This window comes from Solea solea, chromosome 15, assembly GCF_958295425.1.
Source record: "Solea solea chromosome 15, fSolSol10.1, whole genome shotgun sequence".
Taxonomy (NCBI): domain Eukaryota; kingdom Metazoa; phylum Chordata; class Actinopteri; order Pleuronectiformes; family Soleidae; genus Solea; species Solea solea.
This window is the reverse complement of record NC_081148.1, coordinates 6,875,302-6,899,762: the sequence shown is the minus strand read 5'-3', so window position 1 is coordinate 6,899,762 and position 24,461 is coordinate 6,875,302. Positions and strand designations below refer to the sequence as shown.

The following is a 24,461-nucleotide window of genomic DNA, read 5'->3' as shown; positions in this document are numbered from 1 at the left end:
GACGTTCTCTAATATCTTGTTTTATCCACAAACAATATTATTCAGTTTTAATGAATTCTTTGCAAAAAAACCCTAGAAAATATTCACGATTTAGCAGCTGAAAAATCAGAGAGCTTGTTTTAACTATATAAAAAACAACACTTAAAGTGATTATTCGATTTGGGAGAAGTGAAAATCAGGATTAAAATACAATTAAGAACTCCTTAGTGAATGTCCGAGTTTATTTTTTGCTGCAAAATGCACTTTTGAAACTTGTCATGACCAGTTCTTTGTGTTTTCAGTCATAGCGCTGGTGGACAAAGTGCTCACACTTTACTCGCACGGTGTGTTTCTTGCACTTCACCTGCTCAGTCATGAGTGAAATACGTCCATGTATATTAAAAAAAGAAAGAAAAAAAAAGCCACAGAGCTGATAGGGCTGAACAACTCATTGATTTTCAAATCGCAGGAGGCACAATATTGTGTGTCAAGTTACCATTTCAGATTAAATATGGTTCTAAACCTATACACATTATATTCTACAGAGTGAAGAAAACATCTTTGTTTTTCACAGATCTGCACAAATATCACACAGCAATCATTTTAAATATGTAAAAATTACCATTCCCTCGGACATCGTGAATCATTCAATCACAATTTCAGTCAAAATACAGACGTAACGGATCTTTTTTCTATAGTCGTTCGGCCCTAGAGCTGATGGGATTCGACAGAGATTCATCTCCAGCTTTAAAATGAAAACTACTCGTGAAGCAAAACAAATGAACGATGATGCTTAGGCCACACAATTTATTTGTACAACAGTGAGAATGCATAGAACAGTATATACAAAAACAGAAAAACATAACTTTATTCAAACAATCAAGTCATCCTAGGTAATAAAATATCACAATCACACTTACTATGGCTGAAGGACAATCTTATACATACAGTACGTAAACATCAGGCACAGATTCTTGTTTATTTGTCTATTTGTCCATTTGTCCATCTCTGTCTGGTGCAAGTGTTGTATAACAATAACGGCAGGTGTCCGGGGAATGTAGGAGAGTAATGAAGCCATGTAGTTTCAACCTCAACTGAATGGACGATCTCTTTGGGTCACAGAAGGTGGTGTGATTGAATACATGCAGTAAACGGTCAAAGATTTTTGTTCTTGGTGTTTTACAGCAGCGGTTTACAGCCAGAGTATCCCAGGACTGCCTTCTTTCTCTTTTCCTAATCAGCTTTAAGTGTTGTATTAGTATCCTGAAGTTTTCCTACACAAACAACTGTGCTGCTACACATTAAGATCAGAGAACTCGATCAGAGAAACACTGAGCGTCAGAACACGGCGTGTGACGATTACAAATGAACAAAGTTACACATCAGCCTGGACAAATGGAGGGGGTAAAAAAATAAACACCTCCACAGACAACCACCAGACTAAAGTAACAATTAAATGGCTTTGAATAAACTGTAAACCTTTCAAGTAGCCACAAATGATATGCAGCAAACAAATGAATTTAACTGAAGTTAACCGCAGAGCAACAAGAGAAGGCGACACAGGACCCAGCGAGAGAGGAAGTGAACGGGTGAGAGAGACTTGACTTACAAAGAAAATAGTAATAAATAAATAAATTAGCTCCAGAGACCGGGATTCTAATATATGCCATTTAAAAAAAAAAAAAGTCTAGTAATTTGGTAATCGCATGAAAACATATTTAAAAAAAAATCAAAAATAATAAATAAATAGCGACCTTTTAGAATCCCTGTGATTGTCTTTTTTTTTTAGCCAGATATCTCTGACACGAATATGAAGACGCTATGGATAATTAACGAACAGTAAACTGTTGAGTTTCAAACTGAAGGTGTCTGAAACATCAAGGGTCGAGAAAACCAGGAGAGTCGTACTGTATTTTTGTTTTTTTGGTCATGGAGTCAAACAAGCGGAACTTCACCATCTCACCAGCAGGAGGAGCTCTAACCGAGGCATCTTCACTCAACAACTTAAAACGACTTAAACCAACATTTATGCCGCTCATTTTAAATCAGGATGCAACCCATGCTGACCCATTCATTCAGACACTAACATTTCCTGCTATCACTATAGTCTCAACTGGCTCAGGATGTCACCTAGTTCTCCCTTGGTGAGTCTGTGTGTGGAGCGTTTACCATCCTTCATCCACACAAACACAGAGCTGCTGCTGCTGCTGCTGCTGCTGCTGCTGCTGCTGCTGCTGCTGCACTGAGTGAAGGACGGTGTAATAAATGCTTGTCCAAAACCTATGGATGACAACTGTTAAAAGTTACGATAGATACCCAGTCGTTATTGATACTGATCCTGCACACAGAGCTGTGAGGAAGAGCGCATTTCTGACTTCACCACCAGAGGTCAGGCTCTCTCTTTTTAAACCAATACACTCCACTGTAAGGAAGGGCCGTGGGTCTCGACACAGTCCTGTGACATCAGCTGCTTTTCCCTGAGTCATGTTCCCTCATTTGGACTTGTGAAGTCAACAGAGTCTTTTTATATCTTTCTGGATAGGACTGAGGCCAGTTACACTTAGTAGAAATACTGAAGGAAATCCACTTTCTGTATTGACATTAAGTGAAATAAATCAGAGATGGGCCGACCCTTCACCGGGGTCAAGAGAGAAACAAAGAGCATCTGCCACTGCGAGACAGGGAATTGTCATAAAAGATGCCTATGAGAAACTCACAGCTGTTTAAGAACATTAAGACAGGAGGAAAAGTCAGTATGTGCAGCACTTCTCTCATACAGCAGGTAAAGACAGCATGTGAACTAAAGCCAAAAAAGACGCGAGCCAAGCTTCTTCAAATAAATAAAAAATGAGGACATCAATCCCAAAATCAGTTCCTGACCAATTAGAACCTCTCACCAACAAACGCAAACCCTGTCAGGAAGCTAAAACACACGGGATATGAATTAGTAAAAGTCCTGAAATGAACATGGATACAATCTGCCGTTTATTCCACAGGGACTAAAGATGCCGACAGCTCTTTCCCTGCAAACGTGATGTTGAACAAATGAAATGAAGCCTCCTCGAGGCTACATAAGGCAACATTACAGAGCCACTTTGTCAAACAACGAGTGCACTAAACATGTTTAGACACCTGTATTTTAAAGCATGCTCGACTCCGAGTCTCTGACGTCACAGTAAAGACACATCACAACAAGTTCAAGTTATAGTGAACACTTCGCACTGAAACTCTACTGTGGCAGCTCAAAGTGTGTGTGTGTGTGTGTGTGTGTCAGAAATGCACTTTGGGTTCAAAAGAGCTTGTTTGTATATAAGCCGATAACCTGAAGCAGAATAAGACAGCATTTAGATTTCTCCACACACGCCAAGCCCAGACCTGCTGAGCTGTTCAGAGACAGATTCCTACTCCGTGTATTTCCTAAAAACAAAGTGTGTATTTACTCCACCAAAACTCCCCCGTTTAAACATGAAATTAGTCCAACTCTTTAAAGTATCTACCAGTAAAAAAAGAAAGAAGAAAAAACCTCAGACAGCACCAGTTACCAGTTATCAGATAAGCTATCATTGGTATATATTTTTTTTTTTTTTAAACAGAATGAACCCGTTTAAGAGAGTTACTAAACGGTTTGTGAACTGCAAACCATAAAAAATGAATTAAAAAGATACGTTTCCTTAAGCTGAGAGGGAGAAAAGTCTTGAGACCGAGTTGGATTGAGTCACAAATGAATACTTTTGGGAATAAGGAGGGGGGGAAAAGCAGCACAAACAGAGCCTCCAGCAGCTATTAGCAGGATGTGTTCAGCGGGAAGCTCGCCTCAAGCTCGACGTGCTTATCTGCTGTATGTGGGAACCAGTCGTTGAACAAATATCCACTTTTCCATGTTTGTAGACAGTTGGTGTCTCTTCCCTTACACAACAGCAGAATCGCGGATGGACACATCCCAGTTCATAGACATATAATACAGCATTTAGACACTCCATCCCGGAGCTGACACAGTGTTAAAGCATTATAAAGGCCATAAATAGTTGTGATATAAATATGTGCACACAGAGAAAGTCGTGGTCACTTTGGGTAAAGCTCGTTTGACACAGAAAAGCAGGATTAGCTCACCTATGGATGTCTGACATCAAGTCAAAATACTATGGTGGTCAATTTTAAGAAACAGAGCCAACACTACACTGGTCCTCATATTTAGAGGTATAATGCATTGAGTGCACGAAGCAACGGCTCCAAGTGACCTTTATAATAATATCTTTACTTAAAGCTGCCAACCTTTAAACCACCATATGAAAGATTATGTAAATCATCGCTGACATTTTGGGAGCGTTCCCTAAATGTCCCCCCCCCCCAACAACAAGGGACGTTTCACTTGATGCCAAACTGGCTGCGGTGGAGTCGTCACTGGCAGTTCAGGTCAGGGCTACTGAGCCAGGACCAGATCTTGATCATTTGCTGCGGAGTCCTTGAGTGCACAAGAATTAAGCTCTTATAGGCGCAGGGGTTGGTCCTGTACTTCTCCTCTATGTCAAATGTTCTGAAGCCTTTGTGTTTCTCTGGGCCCAGTCCTAGCTTCTTCAGACACATACCTGTGTACACATCGTCTATTGGGTAGAGTGGAACACGGTGTGACACACCTTGCAGACGAGCTGCCAGGTTACCAGAGTAAAGGTACCCTCCGCCTCCTGCGTATGGGGGGTACTTCCCGACGTACAAGCTCTCTGGGATAAAGTACTTGACCTTCTTGTCTCTGTGCGGCCCTGCGTCAGTGATCACGTCACCGACAAACAGGTCCCTTGCTTTGGGCTCCGAGAGGCCCTTGAGGAAATCCAGAATGTGGTAGGTGTTGACAAACACGTCGTCGTCGCCTTTGAAGATGAAGTGGGCATCAGGGCAGCGACTCTGGATCCAATCCAGGAAGAGAACCTCTTTTACAGTCAAGTTGAAGAACGAATCCCGGTAATCCCACTGGATGAGGTCTTGGTGGCGGGCGCTCTCATCGTGCAGACTCTCGGACAGATCTGGGTGGTAATCCCAGGTTGTGGCACTGCCTAGAAGGAAGACCGTAACTACCGTCTGATTGGCTATAACACCGGCCTGGCCCCACGACTGACGGATAGCCTGGCGGCGGTCAAAGTGCGATACCTGTGATTTGATAGCTAAGAGTAGGAACGGTGGCTCCTTACAGATATCAGGCTGGTCCAACACGATTGGATAGGAACGACAGTGCATGTAGAGTAGAAAGTCCTTGAAGCGGTCTGGGAGGGAATTGTAGTCTTTCACCTGAGTGGTAACCTTGACATTCGGCTCGCAGGGGTTGGACAAGCCGGTCTCAGCCAGCCACTCAGGCAGGTCTGAGGTGCTGTAGTTGAAAGCCAAGACTGGATTGTTGTGAAAGTCCACAATCTGCTGCTGGCGGTTCCAGTAGGCTGCGACGGGAGCCATTTTGGTCCAGAAGGGGGAGGTGGGGATTAGCACCTTGTGACGTCCGTTTTTCTTTTGACTGCTGTGTCGAAAAATGAGGATGAAAACAAAGAGGTTGACCATCACCACTGTCACCGCAAGCTTCATCCTCTTCCGCGGCATCGCCATGACAACGCCCTGCACCCGTTACAACCTGAGCGGACACACACAAAAAAGACCATGAAGACGCTATCAAGAGGACACACTTAGGTTCAATAGTTTCAATTGAATAACATGACTGGTCTCTTTGCAATTGGTAACATGCAGTAGATTCTGGCTCTTGGCACGAGGTAAAAAAAAAAAAGTACCAACATCTAACAAGCAATGGCCTTTGGAATGAATATTAATTGCAATTTGAAAGTGGAATTAGTCGTCCTTATACGGTAGACGGAGAGACTTCATGCTGAACCACTTATCAGTGAAGTAACTTCCGTGGACGCAAATGGAAATGGCCGAATGACAGGATACTAAAAAAGAAATTGTCCTGCTTGCACAGAAATCTGTAGTCCAGTTACTAATTTCTGTAGAGAATCTAAAGCTGAACTCAGAGACTCGGCAGGTAAATAAACCTGAAGCTTATAACAGATATTTATTTATATAAAATCATGGAATGAATGTAGAACCAACACAAAAAGTATATTTAAATTCAAAGACTGTTTTAATGGCTTTCCAGTTTCTCTCCTGTAAAGTACAAATTTGGCACAAAAAAGCCATCTTGATGTTTTAAACATGTTAGTAAAGCTTTACACAGAGAAATACAACACACACACAAACACGCACACACAGAAAACACTGGTGGACACACACACACACACACACACACACACACACACATATGTATATATGTACAGGATATATACAGTGGTGGGCTGCATCAAAAAGTATTTTTTTTATCATCATTATTATTATTATTATTTTTTAATAATCAAATTAATTATTTGTGTGTCTGAACGTGTCTGAATTCAATTACCTTTTCAGTATGTTATGATTATATTTCCAGAAAGAATATGGTTATGTTTTGTGAAGCTGAGCTGGATTTTCCTGGATGTCATTAAACGCATCATAGCTCCGTGGACCTGTGACGTGTCTGGCGCTAGCCCCTGCTGTTGTCATCAACGACGTTTGAAACTTTGGCGGGTTTTGAAGTAAGGTTTGGCCACTGCAGTAACGCCACCGATCTATAATGTTTCTGATTTCCTTCGTGTGCACTTTTCACGGCGATCGTTTGGAGAAAAGAAGGAAATTATTTCAAGAGGGAGACCTACACCGAAGAGGTACATCATTTACGGGAAGTTTGAGTGTTAATGATAAATTTATAAAATTTTTTAGAAGTGGTGAGGACAAAACTGTTGATCATTAAATAGTGCCGTGGACGCGTTCCGCCGCGTAGCTGACGCCTATGCTTATGTGGAAGCTTGTTTTTGTGTCATATAGTGGCTTGTGAAATTGCGGTTGCTGAGTGACATAACGGAAGATGTGGTGGTAATGATGCAGTAGCCTATAGATGCACAGTGGTGTGCGTGTGCTCTATGGTTGTTGCAGATCAACTGTCTCGTGAATATAGTGCATAATAGTGTGTTTTGTATGTGGTTGTGTGTTTTTTTTTTTTTTTTTTACTGAAGGCCCTGACTGAAACCCCACGGTACGCTACTGTATATATAAATTATACTATTGTGTTTTAAGGTACCGTTCAAGTGACCCAAAGGGAAATGAGACGGCACGTTCCTATGTGTGTGCCTTGAAGAGGCAATCATTAAAAGCAGCACACACACTAACGTTCAAACATGATACAATAAAACAATAAAACCAGAATGTATCACCGACCATAGAGTCACCTGAGGTCATGCAAGATGAAAAAAAACAAAAGGCTCTTTGATACTCTCTTGGCTCTACAGCTGAGGTATACTGCCGTCTCCTGTAAACCGATGATGGTGTGGCGCTAACTTAATAACACTGCAGTGCATTTACACGTTGTCCAGTCGTATCTATATTTAATATACAGTATTACTTACAGTATAAAGTAAGGATGTTGGTGGAGTGAGGACTGATGTGCCGGTATAATGTACAGTTCACAACTTTACGTTTTTTTGCAACTCCCCAGGAATGACCTATGGCAGACTAACAAAATGGCAGCAAGCTATCAAGGTATCATGACATAATCATCATGCACTTTCTACATGGGGGTAGTCGCTGTGAAATTAGCAGAGAGAAGATGGTCATGGCATATATGAATATTTGCCAACATGGCAGTGTTCACCTTTCAAATAGCCTACGTTCTACATCTCAAGGTTTGATTCCCTTTGCCTTTTCTCCTTCACATCTTCATGACTCTCATATGTGGCCACGTTGGAATGCAACAGACAGAAATCTGTCACAGCAATGGAGAACCTTAATCCCTGTGAGGAGTAGATTTGAACAGACAATACAGTCTTTCAGAAGGTTCGAGTCAACCTCAGGTTCCTGCTTTGGCACACTCACACATACTCGTTGTTAACATTCTCTTCCCCGAGTCTCACCTTTCATTGATTACAAAAAAAATGTTTTCCTCCATCAGCCTCTGGGCATCTCATTACATCCTTCTGAGAGAGATGCAGCCACATGAACTGTACAACATCTAGAGTTTTTATTATGTTATTAATGAACTTCACCTTCTAACATCGACTTGATTAATCAACCAATTGTTGCAGTTAAGGCCCAGCTGAGTGATCGCTATTGGACAGATTTTTATAAAAGATACAGAACTACTGTATCCCTCAATGTGCTGCTCTTTGCCCCCAGCATTGCCTACGGGGATGAATAAAGTTTTATGCATTTGAAACTGGAGACACGGAGAGAAAAGGATATAGATTGAAGAGAAGACAGTGTAAACGGTGTAAAATGTACGCAAAGTCAAGTTGACCAAGTTAAATTTGATATACAATGACTTTGTTGCTTTTATTTCCTCTCAACCATTGGCTGTATTGTTGCCTCTGTATCATGTTGCTTTCTCAGCCTCCTAGCAACTGCTACACTCCTGTTTGTTCTCCATCCTTTGTTTACACCATTTCCCCTCTCCTACTTTTACGGTCTGTTCTTCATCCATTTCCTTGCGGTTTTGTCCTCTCCCTTGAATTGTGACGGTGACACAGAATGATGAAAGGCAGCAACATAAATGGACCTCTGAAGAGAAGACACCCTATTTTGCTCATGTCCTTTCACCGACGTCTAGAAGCCATCGAAAGTATCAGACCACGTCCAAATATGGTTTTCACTATTGGGTCCGAGGAGGCGTTCAGGGTGAATGAGGAACGTTTAGATTTTGACTTTGCGTGATGTGCACATGATTGGATCACTCTGGACGAACGCTAATACCACTTCTGAATGAGTCATCGGCTTAGCCATCAGTGTGGTTTACCATGTTTACATAGACAGTAATGTGTAAACAGCCTGCAATTAGCTGTCAAACTATTCAAGCCAAACAGGATTTCGCATTAGACTTCATGGCATTAAATTTGTTGAATAAATAGTTACAAAACGTAAGCTCATTGTCCTAGGTGAAAGAAGCGAGTGCATTTGGACTATGTCCAAAACCAATTTTGCTTGTACAACTACTCCAAAATGCATTGTTGTATTGGGTTTTATTTAATTTATCACAGGCATAATTCTGCACAAGAAGATCTTGATTGGATCTTTAAAATGTATAGCTGGTGCAGGGTGGATCTTGGAGCTTGGAGCTTAGTAATAGTAGTAGATAACGTTATTATCCCTGTGGGGCACTTTTTTACAGGACACCACATATATGACAAAGACAGCAGACATCAACAGACAACGTAAGGAACATTCTACCTACCCACACTAGCAGGCCAGCTGGATGACTGGCCTATATTAACTCATTTAGCTTTATGGCTGGTAGAATATAATACAAATTTAGATCTTCTAAGCTGTTTGATCTTTGGACTCTTTGCAGAGTCACTAATCAGCACAGACAGCAGAGCTGTACCAAAACGATTAGATCATAGAGCCGGTCTTTGATAAAATGTACAGTTAGTTGAGGGTGATGGGTGAGAGACTGCAGAAAACAATAGCAGCAGGTTTCTTTTAGTACACTGCAATATTTGATGATGGGTCGACTATATCTGAAGGTGCAAGTTCAAACTGTAATCTTACCTGTGCAGGGGAGTGGGCCTCCTCAACTTGACTTGTCTTTGCGTCTCCTGTTCACTCTTACCCCATACTTAACTCTGCCCTCTAGGGAAGAGGAGCCAGCTTGAAATGTGAAGGAGTGGAGGTGTGTTGAACCTGAAAACAGATGAAACAACCAGTGTGTCAACAACAACAACGATGGGGAACTTTGTAATAAGAACTGCAAAACTCCTTCCTTTTTCTCTTGAAATCTAACAAATGGGAACAAAATTTGGTGAATGAGGAACAAAGAGGAGTCCAGGGTAATCTAGGCCCCATTCAGACCTGCTAAAAACATCCATCCTTAGAGATCCTATCACACAGCTCCATGTACTACTGTTGGCACCTGACATTAATGGCGTATTCCCACTGGCTCCACTCGCCTCAGCACGACACGGTTAGGTTGCATCTCCACTACAAAAAAAACCTACTTAACGTGGGCGGGGTCATCACTGCACGACAGTGATCACCGGCGCTGTCCCTAAATACACCAGACTCCTCTGTTAAATATAGAGATTTCCCTGGTTGTTGTTGGAGATTAACCCACATTTTTAGGATTGTTAAGTAGTTTTAAGTGATCTACAGTTCGGCTTGGTTTGTGTGTGGGACGTCTCTTCCTGTGACGGCCCTCAGGCCAGTCAGTGGCCTGACCAATCATCGCATACTCAGCACGTTTTGGAACAGGTACTAAAAATAGTGCCTGGTATCAGGGAAAAGAAGAACAGGGAAAAAACTGAGGAGTATCCTGGCACATAGCTCTCAAATCATTCATTCCAAGTGCAATATGTATTCTTAACTCCAACGAAGTGACCACCAAGCTTTTACTCCACAGCTGCAGCATAGTGCTTTCATGACTACTTCTAATTTCACGTTAACCATTTACTGCTGCTCAAATTCACTATCACAATTGGTGTATGTGCAAAAATTAATATTAAATCTATCGCAATATTTTCAGATTTGGGACTCATAAGTTAGAGCATCTCTAAATGAGCTCTGAGTGAGGAAAACATGGGGCAAAGAGTTATCGCTAAGGGTAACCAGAAACTTAATTTTTCAGATAGTGTGTTAATTCATTATACCTGCACTACTTGGTACAGATCGTTTAAGTCAGCCAAATGCTCTACTGTTTTGTATATTTGTTACTTTTCTGAATGTCAACCAACTGTGATGTCATTATAATTATTTGGCTGATAACCATCACCCACAGGTGTCTTGGTAATTATTTCTTCTCAGATTTTCTTTGATTACTAGGACCACTGGGTTTGCAATGTGAAGTAAACACCAGACAAGCACCTTATTTGTCTTTGGTGGATCAGTAAACCACCACCATTCACTGGTGAACAAAAAAAAAACCCAAAAAAAAATCTTAACAGAGACCTTGTGTGGAAACTTGCTTTTATACACATGATAGAGTTTCATTAATCATTAAACCACCGGGCTAGATATGATGGCTGAGCAGATAATGAGGCATATCACCTTTCACTGACGGGAACTAAGACTCTGAAACATTCACTTAAAAACAACCCTTTGCCCAAAACTGTTGAGCAGAGGAAGTATCAGTATAACAGTCAGTTGCCAGTGTTGTGTCTATGATGTTCTGTGGATACAAAAACAGGACTTTTAAAATACATGTAGCCCAAGATGGTACAACTACAATTGCATGTTAAATAGGACTCAAACTGGACTAGGTGCTCTGTGCATGTGCCACAGTTCCTGCCCTTGGGTTTTGACCTAGAAAGAAAAGTCAGCCAGGCACAGAAGAAGAAAACGAGAAATACACACACACACAATCCAGACCACTACACTTTTGAACTGCTGGGGAGACCAAATTTATGCTCCGTCAGCTAAAAGCATGGAATATTTTTAGTTCATGAATGGAAAGGTAGACTCAGAATGGCACTCGACATGCTAGCCATTAGCTACCAGAAAACTGGAAACCACCCAATGCCAAACAAGCTGAAAGTGCAGCATATTGCCACCTTGCATACTAGACCTATTCGGATCCAAAGATGGCCTGCGTACTTTGAATTCCACCATGTTTGCAGGGATTCGATCAAAAGAACCAGCTCAGGAAAAACAGAGTGGATGGTAGCAATAAGTAAAGCTTTCTGCAACTGTAAAATGTTTATCATTGAAATGATCACACATTTTGGTGTGCCTATTCCCGTCCTACTTAACAAATGCATGTGGCTAAAATCCCCAGAGCCACTGAAGTGAATATTCAGATTTAAGGTCATTGTAAGTGTAAACCCAGCACTCACAATTAGTGCATCATTATGAAAAAGTAGTAGTTTAGTACTGTAGTGCTAGTTTGTATTCTACAATGGAGTATTAGTGCCACAATGAGAAAAAACTCTGAGAACAAAACCTGAATTTACGAGAATAAAGTCGTAAATTTACGAGATTAAGTCGTAAATTTACGAGAATAAAGCCGTAAATTTACGAGAATAAAGTCGTAACTTTACGAGAATAAAGTCCTAACTTTACGACTTACGAGAATAATTACGACTGTACGAGAATAAAGTTGTAATATTCCAACCTGTTGTTTTAGAAGACCTGCACCTGCAGAGGCCCCAACGCAGAGGCCCCAACCCCAACGCCTTATGGCATATGGATTCATATGATAAACTAGAGAAACCACAAAACCCCTCTGAATGGCCCGCTGATGCAGCCACCAAAAACCCGGCAGTCGACCAGTTCCAGCCATTTCCCCCTCCACAAAAGCAGCGATTTCCTCCAAGTCCCCAACTCTCCTCTTCTAAAACAACAGGTTAGAATATTTCAACTTTATTCTTGTAAATTCACGACTTTAATCTCGTAAATTAAAACTTTGAAGTCTGTGAAAATGTTTTTTCTCAATGTGGCCTTAATCCTCCTTCGTAGTATTCAAACTAAATAATGACAATTTCTTTGAACAATTTAATCTCAAAGTTATTTAGAATAAAGATAAATCATGCACTCAGTTTAGTACATTAGCACACACTGTGCCGCAATAAAGGCCTTTTCAAAGACATTAGTGTGAAAGAGGTCACCAGTGCAGACATGACAGGCTTTGCACATGTGAGAGCAGATAAGGAGGCAGAAAGCAGACAAGTGACGACCAGCGAAGCCAGGTCTGTTGGACAAAGTTCAGTTTTTAAATGAGTATGGAGGAAGAACGGCGACAGAGTGATGACACGGCGATTCGACTCGACTTCTGTTTGAATGTGAACATAACGGAAATGGAGTGAAATTGGATTTGGGTTTAGCATTAAATTTCTCTGCGGCCTCTTACTCCTGGCAACATGTATTAACAAGCAGTGGGAGAATTGGGAGAGGGTTCAGGTTTTTGCTGACACTACTGAAAGCCGAGAGAGTGAGTCACAGTGAACTACAACAGGTGAGGCTTTACTGGGGTGTGCAGTAAAAGTAAAGGTGAACTGACAGTTGAGATCAAGAAAATTCCAGGCAAATATCTCAAACAACACTAGACATTTAGCACCATCTCCATGAATCCAAGAGCATTTTCCAATAACCTTTTGTCAACTAAATAATGAATACAGAAAATAAATGCTATTTCATCACACATATACAATACATTTAGCCAATGTTATTGTTCTCTTATGTACATCGGTGTCACAAAAACAAATAAATAATTAATTCATTAATATGATTAGCTTCCAGGGTTTCTTGATTGAAAACAAGCAATTACAGTTTAATCATCAGCATTTAGGTCAGGCAGCCCTACTTAATTTGACATGCTTCTCTCTTGCTCCACATCTTAAAATCCACAGGCTGGTTCAGTGTTGGGTCCACAGAGAGAAATATTAAGCACAGGAGCCACTTGCCATGCGCTCCAGCTAAAACTGCCTCTGCTTGGAATATTGTCACAGACTTAGCATATGCATGTCCCAGAGATGTGCCATCAGTAAAACATCTTTGGCTACACAAACGTCTCACAATTGACAATCCATTTTCCCGATTGGGAACACAAAAGAGGTGTAGCTGCCCCTTGCGTTGCAACATGTTACACCCATTTCTATTTCAACTTGAATGTCGTTCATGCATTACGAAACGCACCATTAACAGTCTGTTTGTATAAACTGTACTATGCAAATAGGTTTAACTTGGTCTACTCGTGTTGTAATGTGTTGTTGCACTGCAGCATGTTAAAGCAACCAAACAGCCATGTCCAAACACAACTCGACCAAGGGCAGCAGTGTATAAGAGGATGTTTCGGCACGAGGGAATACGGGCCTAGTGGCGACATGGTGTGAAAAGAAGCGCACCATAAATAGCCCAAGGGCAGCAACAGAGGAAGGTGTTTCCTGAACTGGAGCCTGCCCACCAAATATCAACAGTCATCACCAGTATTCACAAAAGGCCTAAAGGTCCCACATCAATGTGCTGGAGATAGTCACAGACACATCGGCTTGACTGAGGACTTCCCTGTTTTTTAAGTTGGTCCTTGCAGCGGTTTTCTTGTTCAATTAAAAAGAACAGTGTGGTGATATTTCAGTTTGACACAATCAAGGTCATGATTTGTTACATAACCTTCAAAGAACCATTAAGCATCATCCCTGATTATCTTGTTGGTTTCATATTTTTGAAAGTATGACCCCATTGAAGGCACACACACACACACACACACACACACACACACAGACAGACACACTTAGAATGGAATTCCCCGTTATCTCATTCCACTCTGACAGCACATGATCCACATCACTCACAGAGAACATAATCTAAACTTTAAGTGAGTGTGTATACAGTATGTGTACTGATAAGTGTTGACGCCCAGTGTGACTTACTGATCATGGACACCATGTTCAGTCAACTCTAATCACGAGAATATTTTGTACAGTTTCGACAAGTTTTTTTTTCTTTGATATCTATCTGAAGAGACCAACCTCCCTAACAGGACTACGGCAGGTGAAGTGTCTTCATCTAAACTCAATCCAAGAACACTCCTTAGGGTACATTAACCTTGATGACTGAGTGTTTCTGTTTCTTCCTTTTCCTTTCATATGTGCCTCTGGTGGCATTCAATGTGTTGCAGCATTACTGCAAAACACACCTTAAACGAGTCAAACGCCACTGTGATGCAAAGCATTTTTGCTTTGAGGATTTTCTCACTCGCTGTCAAATGTGTTAAGAAAAAACTATGAAGGAAGAAGTCATGCGGTTCTTTCCTGTGTTGGCATCACCTCTGATTACCTCTTATGAACTATAAATGGATAAATAAGTATGTTACACATCCTCAGGATGTGACAGCAGGAAGAACAAGAGGGAGGAGGAGTGCACCAGGTTTCAATCTGCTAACAGAGAGTCAACTGTGTCCAAACTTCTGTCAAACATAAAACCTAATTTCTGCGCGTAAACATATTTGCCATAAAAGGAACTGTGACGTCCATGTCCCCAAAAGTTCACATCCTGCTGCTGAAACCCATGTGTCATCACTGCCAAACAGTTAACAGAAAGGAGAAATGCAAACATCATCATGATTTTTTCCCATGTTGATGCTGCTTTTATCATCACGGACAAAAAAAAAATCTTCAGCCAAAGATGCATCATAGCTACCCTTTTTAAAGGAAAGCTGTTTGGTTATTAATGATTTATTTTATATAAATTATAACTGTGTATTGGTCAATTGGTCCTCTGGGATATTAAAGTTATGATCTAGAGCTGAGGGGTTATTTTTCCTGACGTAAAATAGAGATGAACATGGCACAAAACTGCACCCTAAATGAGAATCGAGATTATTTCTAAAATACCACAACTTCCTGAACATTACTGAGGAATGCAGTTAAGCTAGTCGCACTAAAGCCAGTAGGTCACACTTACAAACGTATGAAGTTGTAATAAAACACACATCACAAAGATGCTTGCACATTAAAATACATGCCCTTGCAGTGCCAGTACATAAAGTGCAGTATAAATTGCAGTGTTTGCAAAAGAAACGGTGTATCATACTCTTCTCACCCTGAGGGTACACAGGCACTGGATTCAGTACTCCCTCCCACTGTTGAAATGTAATCTCAGGAACGTGTCACACTCAAGTGGTTGGAAAACCATGGAAACAAAATCAGAGTCCGTGCCAATGACCACATGTCAAGTCCCACCATTAGAAAAGGCAGAAAATCTGTTGGCCTCGCAGAAGATAAGTGTTGGCACGCAAATATTGTGAGATCGGTCTCAGTTATGCTTGGATGTAGCCATTATCATCTCCCAGTTTGCTCTGAGTGATAGCTTGTTTTAATGGTCATGTACCACTCTAGCTCATTTCCCCTCATTAAATTCCTCCTCCTCCAGCCACTCTAATGCCCATGTACACTTCCTTTCCTGGAAAACAACTGCACAACATTGAATCACACTAATGACACGATTCTTGTTGGTGTTAATATACAACTTTGATGAATTATACATGATCCACCACATCTAAAATGTATGATGCAACAACTGAAATCTATTTAGCAGTGACATGGTTTTGTTGTTGTTGAATCTCCTTTTGAACATTATACTTTTTAATTTTACAGTAATTGCCTGCATTTAAATTGAATTCATGTTATGTGGATTTATAGATGCTTTCATACACGGTGCTCAAATTTCATGACAATGCACAACAATGATCTTCAATTAAAGCATCTATGGCTGCAATTACTTTCCAAATTTTCAGGTAGCTTCACATATGCCATTGTAGTTCTTTTTTTGCCATGGACCCGAAACCAGAGGTTAGATAGACCTGCTCGGGCTGCATCACCATTCATCCTGTTGTACTGTAAGTTGATGTAACATAACAATAATCTTGGAGACATTATTTGAAGGTTGAAATCCTACATTGTGTCGCTTTTACAACAAAATACCTATTACAATATTCCAATAGTTCCAGTGAAGTATTCACTTCTTTTAATCAGACCAATAGTCAGAAACTAAATAACTAAACACAGAGACATCTTGCAGTAAATGATAAATCACAGACCATAAAAACCCATTCATGTTCAAAATATACAGTCTAGAAGTGCATCAAACCATCTTAAGTAAATATCACGAGGGTGGAGTGCAAAACTGGGGTTAACTTCTTAAATCATCCAAATATTAATTGTATGAACTTGACTTGAAAGGCCTACTACATTGAACATAGTAAAGTTGCTACAAATGCAAGACAAGTAGTGGTCTATTTTTAAAGCCCCAACACTTGAATGCTCATTTGACCTCAGTTGCACTTACCACGTGTATGTGTCATTCGTCAAAGACCAGACTGAAAAGAAAAAGGTGCCGCAGATGGCTGTAGTACAGGCCTGGCACTATATCAACATCAACCATTTGCGATGGTTAAACACATCAGTTTACTGCTGGTGTCACATCTGACAATGTGCAACTTTAATTTCAGAAGCAGCATGGCCACTAAGCACACATTGTCCTGTATTGTCTGAATGTACTTACATGAGAATTTGCTCTAAGTGCTGCATACATGCAAGGTATTACATACAATAAAAGCTCTGTTTGTGTGTGTTGCCTATCAGAGGCAACACTGGTGTCAGTTCATTTTTCCCCTTGGCCATTAAAGGTATTAAACCCACTGATGTATTTATCAGAGTCAGGCGATACTGATGTCGGTAAAATGGCTGTAACAATATGGATTAGCCGTGTATAGGCAGCAGTATATCCCTGTAAGCTGTTTTTAATGGATCTTGGAAAACTGTAGCAAAGCACTTACATAACAGCAGCTGCATCTGTTTCTGGCAAATCACATATTGTATTTTGATCATGGGTTTTTAGAACACTGCCGTTATCAAATTGTCTTTCTCTGTGTATGGGGGTTTAAATAAAAGTTTCCAATAATTTGTTGTCCAACACTTTATCCTCCATAGGGTAGGGCTGGGCGATATACCGGTAGTAAGAGTTATACCGGTATATTTTTGAAAGAAATATGTAGTTGAGACAATATCGCCATACTTGTATATATTATTTTTATGTTGCCTTGCGAACTCTATTCAATAAAGCCGACCGCTTCTCTCTGAGTCTACAAGCCTAGCTCAGCTGCTCAATCACGCCCCTTGGTCTCCCACCCATGCTACACATCACAACAGACATTTGATCGAAAATGTGGCAGACACGGTGCAGGTGGAGAGTGAGCCGTTTGTGGCTTAGAAAAAGAATTATTTCTTAACCATCTTGCTTGTTAATATAAAACTTTGTTACTTGTTAATATAAAATAAAAGTTGAGCTGGTGACGTAATGCCTGTTTGTTGTCGCTAGTTTTTAGCAGCACCAGCTGTTAGCCACTCAGTGGTTAGCCGCAGATTTCGGCTCCAAATGGACTTAAAACACATCAGCGGCTCATTGTTTACCGTGTCCGACACCGAGGGTCTTCAGTATAAGGTCAGTCAGTCAGTTTATTTGTGTCCAACATAGTCACTGTTATTTAGAAACATGCATTTGTTTGTTGACTTGTTTGTATTCAGAAGAGATTGTTAATATAGAGTACTTATACTAATGCATTCTGTGCCTGGGAGATGTGTTTAGCCTAGCTCAGCACAAAAACACTTGAAGAGAGGAAAACTGAGCTGAATTCATGTGACTCAAATAGCCATCATAAATAAAATGTTGCACGTGTATCATGGTGTACCATTTAGTATGCAGTGGAATTATTTCTTGACCAACGGCAGCTGTGCTTGGTGTAAACACACACTTGGTAGAGCAGTTCACACAGGAAACAACAAAAAAACAAGACACTGATTTCCCAGCTAGTGAAAGCAATGCATAAGTAGGGCAGTTTTGACGGATTATTTCTTTTACCTGATTCCAGGTGGTACCATATGTTACATTATCACACCACTGAATTAGGAAATTCTATTGTTATCAATCTTTTAATGTAGATAAATATCGATACAACACCAATAAAATAACCTGAAATGTGAGTGAGGTTAGCTAAGCCAAAGAGAAACAAACAGGGGTTGGTGCCAATTGTCCATATGTTAGCTGGCTGATAAGTGGTGGTGACAGCAGCGAATGGCCGAAACAAAATTGCAGGATTTCTTCTGCGATTTCCCACTGATGTAAACTGAAACTGAGCTAAATTAAGGTGAATTTAATTAACTTTCTCCACTAGCTGAAACCAGTGGAAACACAGGGACAAAGCTGGAGAAAAAGTGTATGTGTATGCATATTTTAGTTTGACTAACTATTGTTACTACTAAATGCTACATATGTTAAGTGTTTGATATGTAGCCAAGTTTGTCAAATGCACCTTTTTTTTTTTAACTGCTCTTCTGTATTGTTAATGAGCAGAAAGTGCTTGTTTTGTTTGCACATTTCTTAAGTGAGCTTGCTTCCAGTCATAGGTAATAAGGAGCTCAGGCAAACAGCCAAGTAAACATAGTTGGGCTGAAAACGGTACTGGCCCAAGGTGTAACCAGTCTTTCTACACTAGGAATGTCAGGATTAACTGGTTTTGGTTGTCCCAACACATGTTGAAGGAGGCAAGGAAATATGGATGCCATGCAAGTCTGCAGTCTGAGGAGATCTTCGGGAGAAAATTAGACTGGAAAGAGAGGAAAAGTCTTCAGTGGAAGTTAGTAATGTGAAGCGGCAGTGGACAGATGCAGGTGAGTCCAGGAGGTCGGCATTCATTTGTTGTCACCTTCTATTAGCAGATGGCAGAATGTTCCCGTCAACATTGGGGATTAAACAGTAGTGTCTATTGAAGTGGGTGGGGAGAAGAGGGACCTACCTAAAGTCTATCACATTACCATAGGTCCACATACTCAAAGCTGTTCCTGGAGCCTTTGCTTAAATCACCTCCACACACAGTACAGTCGCTCCTGTGGACAACATGGTTTTTACCACTGTTTTCCATGACTTAAATCTGTCTCTTTTTCATCCCAAAAAAGAACAATGTGACACCTGTTGTTCGTTCAAACAAACAAGGGAGGAGCACTGCCTGAAAAAGGAAATTGCGTGAGCCATAAAGCAGAAGGACAAATAAGAGTCAGTTGAGAAGACCTCGTTAGTGTGCATGGATCTGCATCCATCCCAAGCTGCAAGCCTCCACCCTCTCCTACAGAACCAAGCTCTGTATAACTTTACTATCTTTGACATGAAATCGCATGACGTGACCAATTACCCGTGGCATGAGGGTGAAGATGGTCTTTCTGCCAAAGAGTTTGCTTCACGTATTGTACATTATCTTGAAGCACCCCCACATTATGAGGAGAACATCACAGGAGAGCGATGGATGTGGCAGCCAGAACCAAAACCTGCTCTTAAGCAATGCCCTCTTCAGGTTTCCTATCCAAAAGCAGAAGCCAGTGACACAGAAATATCTGGAGAAAGGAAGGTCACGCACAAATGGAGTGCAATTCTGTGCACAGTGTAACAGAGAGAAGCCCGGGGAACAGAGACATCAGTGAGCCGGTGGAATATGCTGCAGTGATCTGGAGGGGTTGCTCCAATACCAGACCATACCAGGTGAGGTAAGTGGACCACACCTTCTTTCTCTCAGACAAACTGCTGGAGACCCTACAGTGCATGACCTAAGAGCAATCAGGTATTGTCATACACATAACTGTACATTCTCACACAGATATTGATTCTAATTTTAAGATACCACATAGCGAATAAGAGGATTTAAAATGTGACCAGAAAAAACAAAACAAAACATGAATGATTCCCTGAAGCCATTACATTTAGCAATTCCTCAATGTACTGATAAGATCACACATTTGGAACATCAAACATAAAGATGATCACAATGTCCTGCAAACAAAGCCTTGCAGTATGTGTGACAGATTCTTATCTCTAAACATAATCTCCAACATAACAAAAATTACACTTCCCTCGATCTATCATCTATCTTTCTATTAGGTACAACGTGGATGGCGCTGAGGAGTATAAGATTCTCCACTCAGACAACGGAACCCTCCCCTCCCCCATTTTTCAGGAAGATGAAGAGAGTGAGCACCCCGCTCCACACATCCAGCCAAAAACAATCAAAAGGCTGAAGTTCAAACATGCAAGAGCTGAAGAGGATTTTGGCAAAGGATTTCCATGCCTTCTACGGTGCACTTCAACATGACTAGACTAAAGGCGTATTTCCACTGGCTCTACTCGCCTCGCCTCGGTTAGGTTGCATCTCCACTACAATAAAGAGTACCTACTCAACGTGGGCGGAGTCATCGATGCATTGCTGCGTGAAAAAAAGAGATCTCAAACTGCCACTTCTGTGTTCCTAAGCCTGCATGTCCATTTAAAATATAATAAATAAAAATATATTTAATAATATAATATTTTGAATATAGATTTTCATTTGGGGTCTTTAATGTGTCTAGTATAGTGTTGAGTGTACTGTGTAAGTTAGTTCATGAGAAAATCTGTTTTTTTATGCACCTGAAAAAAACAAAACTGGTTTTGTGTTTTTTTTTTTTTTTTAGGACAGCGACGATGTGTGTGTGTGTGTGTGTGTGCGTTTGCATGTGTGTATATATATATATAATAGATATCTATCCACAATGCTCTGCGTTTCCTTACAAGGTCTGAATAATAGTGACTTTTCCTCTCACAATAATCGTGACACCAGAATCTGACATCTACACAGGACAGAGCAGATATCTGTGTCAAAATGAGCCACATGATGAGACGTCCTCATTGTTAGCAGCACCACTGGGAAACAGTAGTCTCCCATTTAGGATGTGCTGGAATTACTGACCTTAAAATCCTTGAAATAAACGTGGCAAAGGGCCAGATCTTTAAATCAGAGTGAGTCAGTGAACCCATCCGGCCAAAATTTGGAGTGCTTCTTTCAACATTTTAGAAAACCGAATTTATTTTGCAAGTAACGCCTAGGATGCTCTTAAGATAATTATGTTTCTCTGCAGTGCGGTGCACGAGAAAGGAGTACATTTATTTGCTGAAAAAATATACGTTCTGCATAGTCACTCACACACACACACACACACACACACACACACCCATAAAAATGAAATAACAAAAAGACTACACACCATAATCACCGTTCACTCCACATCTTACAGGAGGTGGTAAAGAAATGGCCCCGCTTCTGAAAAAAGTTCATCAATTTGATTTAATCAACAAGTGTCAACAGCCTGATGGTTACGTGATCTTAGTAGAGAAGTGGACCAGGTTATTGCCTACCAACTGTTGTTGAGCTGAATTTACTAATCACGCAATGTTTGTTGATGTACTGAGATTGGAAGAGAAATAATAAAGTTCAATTGCTGCCATTGTTAGTACTTTGACCTTACAGGAAATGACAAGTTTTTATTATATTTGTTTGTATTTATATTTTGTAGTTACATCATTCCCGTCACCTATCTTCATTATTGTGAAATGACCATGGATGATTTACACAACTTTTACTAAATTGAATCAGTGCCAGAACAAGCAACAAGTGTAAAGCGCGCGCACACACACTCACACTCACCTGCCTGCTCTGACTCTCTCCTGTGTATTTCACAGTTCTAGTTACCTACACGTCTACTGTAAAGCCCATAGCAAACGCACCACTACATTTGTGCAGTACTGTATAAGACAGCTATAAAATCAGGGGGGAAACCCCAGATGAAATCACAGTAAGGAAACATTCCATACTACCAATAAGTCAGTGTGTTGTCTTTTATTTACACATTTGACTGTGTATTTGTGACTAATGGGTCATGTCTACTCATTGCCGTCTGCTGTGCTTCTTCCCTGACACCAATTCCCACAGTATCCCACGTTTCTTTGCGATGTCATCAAACAAGGTCTTCTGTTGCTGTTTTGATTGAGAGACCGCAAGTACCAGAAATGACATTCTCTGCGATAACATTAGACACTCAGAAAAACATTAAAGTACTTGAATTAAAGATACGATCTGTGGTATGTGTGATACAAGAGCAGAGTGCCAAACAAGGACATTTGGTCATGTTGATAGAAAAGAAATACATCTTAAAGTTGTAATTCCTCATGTTATCATGTGTTTGAAAAGTGTTGTCGTCATAGTTACCACCAAGACTGGATATAGCAAACTCTGGGGATGGAGGCTACTCATCCTTTAATGTGTAAACATAGCAGAGCCACTGAGCTGACACTCACACGCACACCCCCCGAACTGCAGCTCTGGAAAATGTTGCTCATGAGGATCAAACTTTTATCGTGGTGATGCAGAGCAAACATGACATCGGAGAGAGGGAGAAGTAGGTAGAGAAGTAGGAGAATAAATTACTCTCGTGTGTCTCCCTCACATACTGGATTAACATCAGGCGTTTTATTTGTGTGACTCTGAGTCTTGTATGGCTTCTTCAACAGGATTTTGTTTCACCTCGGGACACCAAACTACTATTAATCCAGCTATACATGCTTTTCTAAACAAGTACAGGTGTCAATGAGACGATTGTAAACAGTTAAGTTAATGTTTAGTCCATATAAAGTTGTACAAAAATGTGTTTAGCTACAAATTAAAGAAATTCAGTGTAATGTCAGAGAAGAAAGGAACTCGGGAAAAATACTATGAGTAATTCTCAGAGAATCACACTCAATCACTTAATAGATTACCAATCTATTTGCATAAGCATTATTTTAGACATTTGACGTTTCAATAAACGAAGAGAAAATCAGAGCGTTTCACATTTTACAGTGAAACCAGTGAATGAGGGAAATGATTGATACATAGCCCAGAAAACACCCGCTACACTCGTTTTTCCCCCCCCCAAGACAGATGTTGTAGCGGAACTTAGGGCTGCTTTTACCCGTAAACTCTTGAAAATCTTCCTAAAGGTGAAAACAAAGAAATGTATAATAACCACACACTTTATTTAAAGCCATTCTGTTGAGACGGGAACTGGCACGCGATGGAGAAATGGAGGCTACTCACAAGGTTACTTCAGTCAGCGGTGAGATGGTCGCTCGTGATATGGACGCTGTTGCTCCGAACACAAAACGTCCTTCGAGCTCCGGGCAGCTCACACTAAGCTCACTTTCAGGTTTTTTCCACTCTTTACCCCAGAGTCCCAGCGTGGACCGGGAAACGAAATAAATCCATGCGACTTACTTCCGGTAGTTAAACGTCGTCTGTTCGCCTCCGTTTCTCCAGCGTTGACGGTTGAGGACACACCAGTTTAGTAACGAGACACGCACTGAAACTCACCGTGCAAAGGGGAGGACTTGTGGGCGGAGCAACTCCACCACACACACACACACACACACACGTGTGGAAGTCCTATTTCGATTTTATGTGCATCATTTGTTTGCAATGTACCACACTAAGGCCCAATTGTATTGTTGTTAAAATAACTTATTAACAATATGAATGTAACAATAACCAGTAAATGCTTAAATCAAGGGTTTTACACCACCAAATAAGCTTGCATGTCTGATGCTATAAACACACTTAACAACTGTTCTGGTTGGGAATTAAAGTTTGCAAACCATTCTTTCTTTTTTACATCACACATAAATATTGATGCACATTGATACTTTAGGAGGTTGGGATTATGAAGATTGTATACACTTTATACAGCAGTTCCTACAAGGGATACTTGAGTAAAAGTAAAAGTACACTTTCCCGAAAATGACTTTGGTAGAAGTCGGAGTCACTTTTTATAATATTACTTAAGTAAAAGTCTTAAGGTATATGACATTTATTGTACTTAATTATCAAAAGTGATTTTCTCATATAAAATGTACTTAAGTTTTTGAAGTAAAACAAAGTGCAGAGTAAGGATTGTGCCATGGTAATAATAATTATTATCAGTGGTAGGGCGAGTTGTCTTTCAACTGGAAGAGTGTGGGTTCAATTCCTGGCTCTGTGTGTCCTTGAGCAAGACCCTTAACCTCATGTTGAAGAGTGTGAATGGGTACGAAAGATGTGTGAATGGATGAAT

The 24,461-nt window shown here is 40.6% G+C and overlaps 1 protein-coding gene across 2 annotated transcripts; it reads right to left on the bottom strand.

The window, feature by feature from the left end:
• Positions 1-771: 771 nt before the first annotated feature.
• b3gnt2b (UDP-GlcNAc:betaGal beta-1,3-N-acetylglucosaminyltransferase 2b) lies at positions 772-23,714 on the bottom strand. Of its 2 annotated transcripts, none has more exons than XM_058651777.1 (3): positions 23,453-23,714; positions 9,586-9,717; positions 772-5,593 (listed from the first exon to the last, which is right to left on the bottom strand). In XM_058651777.1, exon 3 carries the CDS (start codon positions 5,566-5,568, stop codon positions 4,378-4,380), a length of 1,191 nt encoding a protein of 396 aa, XP_058507760.1. In that variant the 5' UTR covers positions 5,569-5,593; positions 9,586-9,717; positions 23,453-23,714; the 3' UTR covers positions 772-4,377. The 2 variants fall into 2 exon arrangements, with proteins under 2 accessions (XP_058507760.1, XP_058507761.1); XM_058651778.1 differs by having other exon boundaries at positions 23,630-23,714.
• Positions 23,715-24,461: the final 747 nt, after the last annotated feature.

Excerpts from the sequence above, each read along its gene's own strand:
- b3gnt2b (XM_058651777.1), bottom strand. The coding sequence starts at position 5,568 with ATGGCGATGCCGCGGAAGAGGATGAAGCTTGCGGTGACAGTGGTGATG.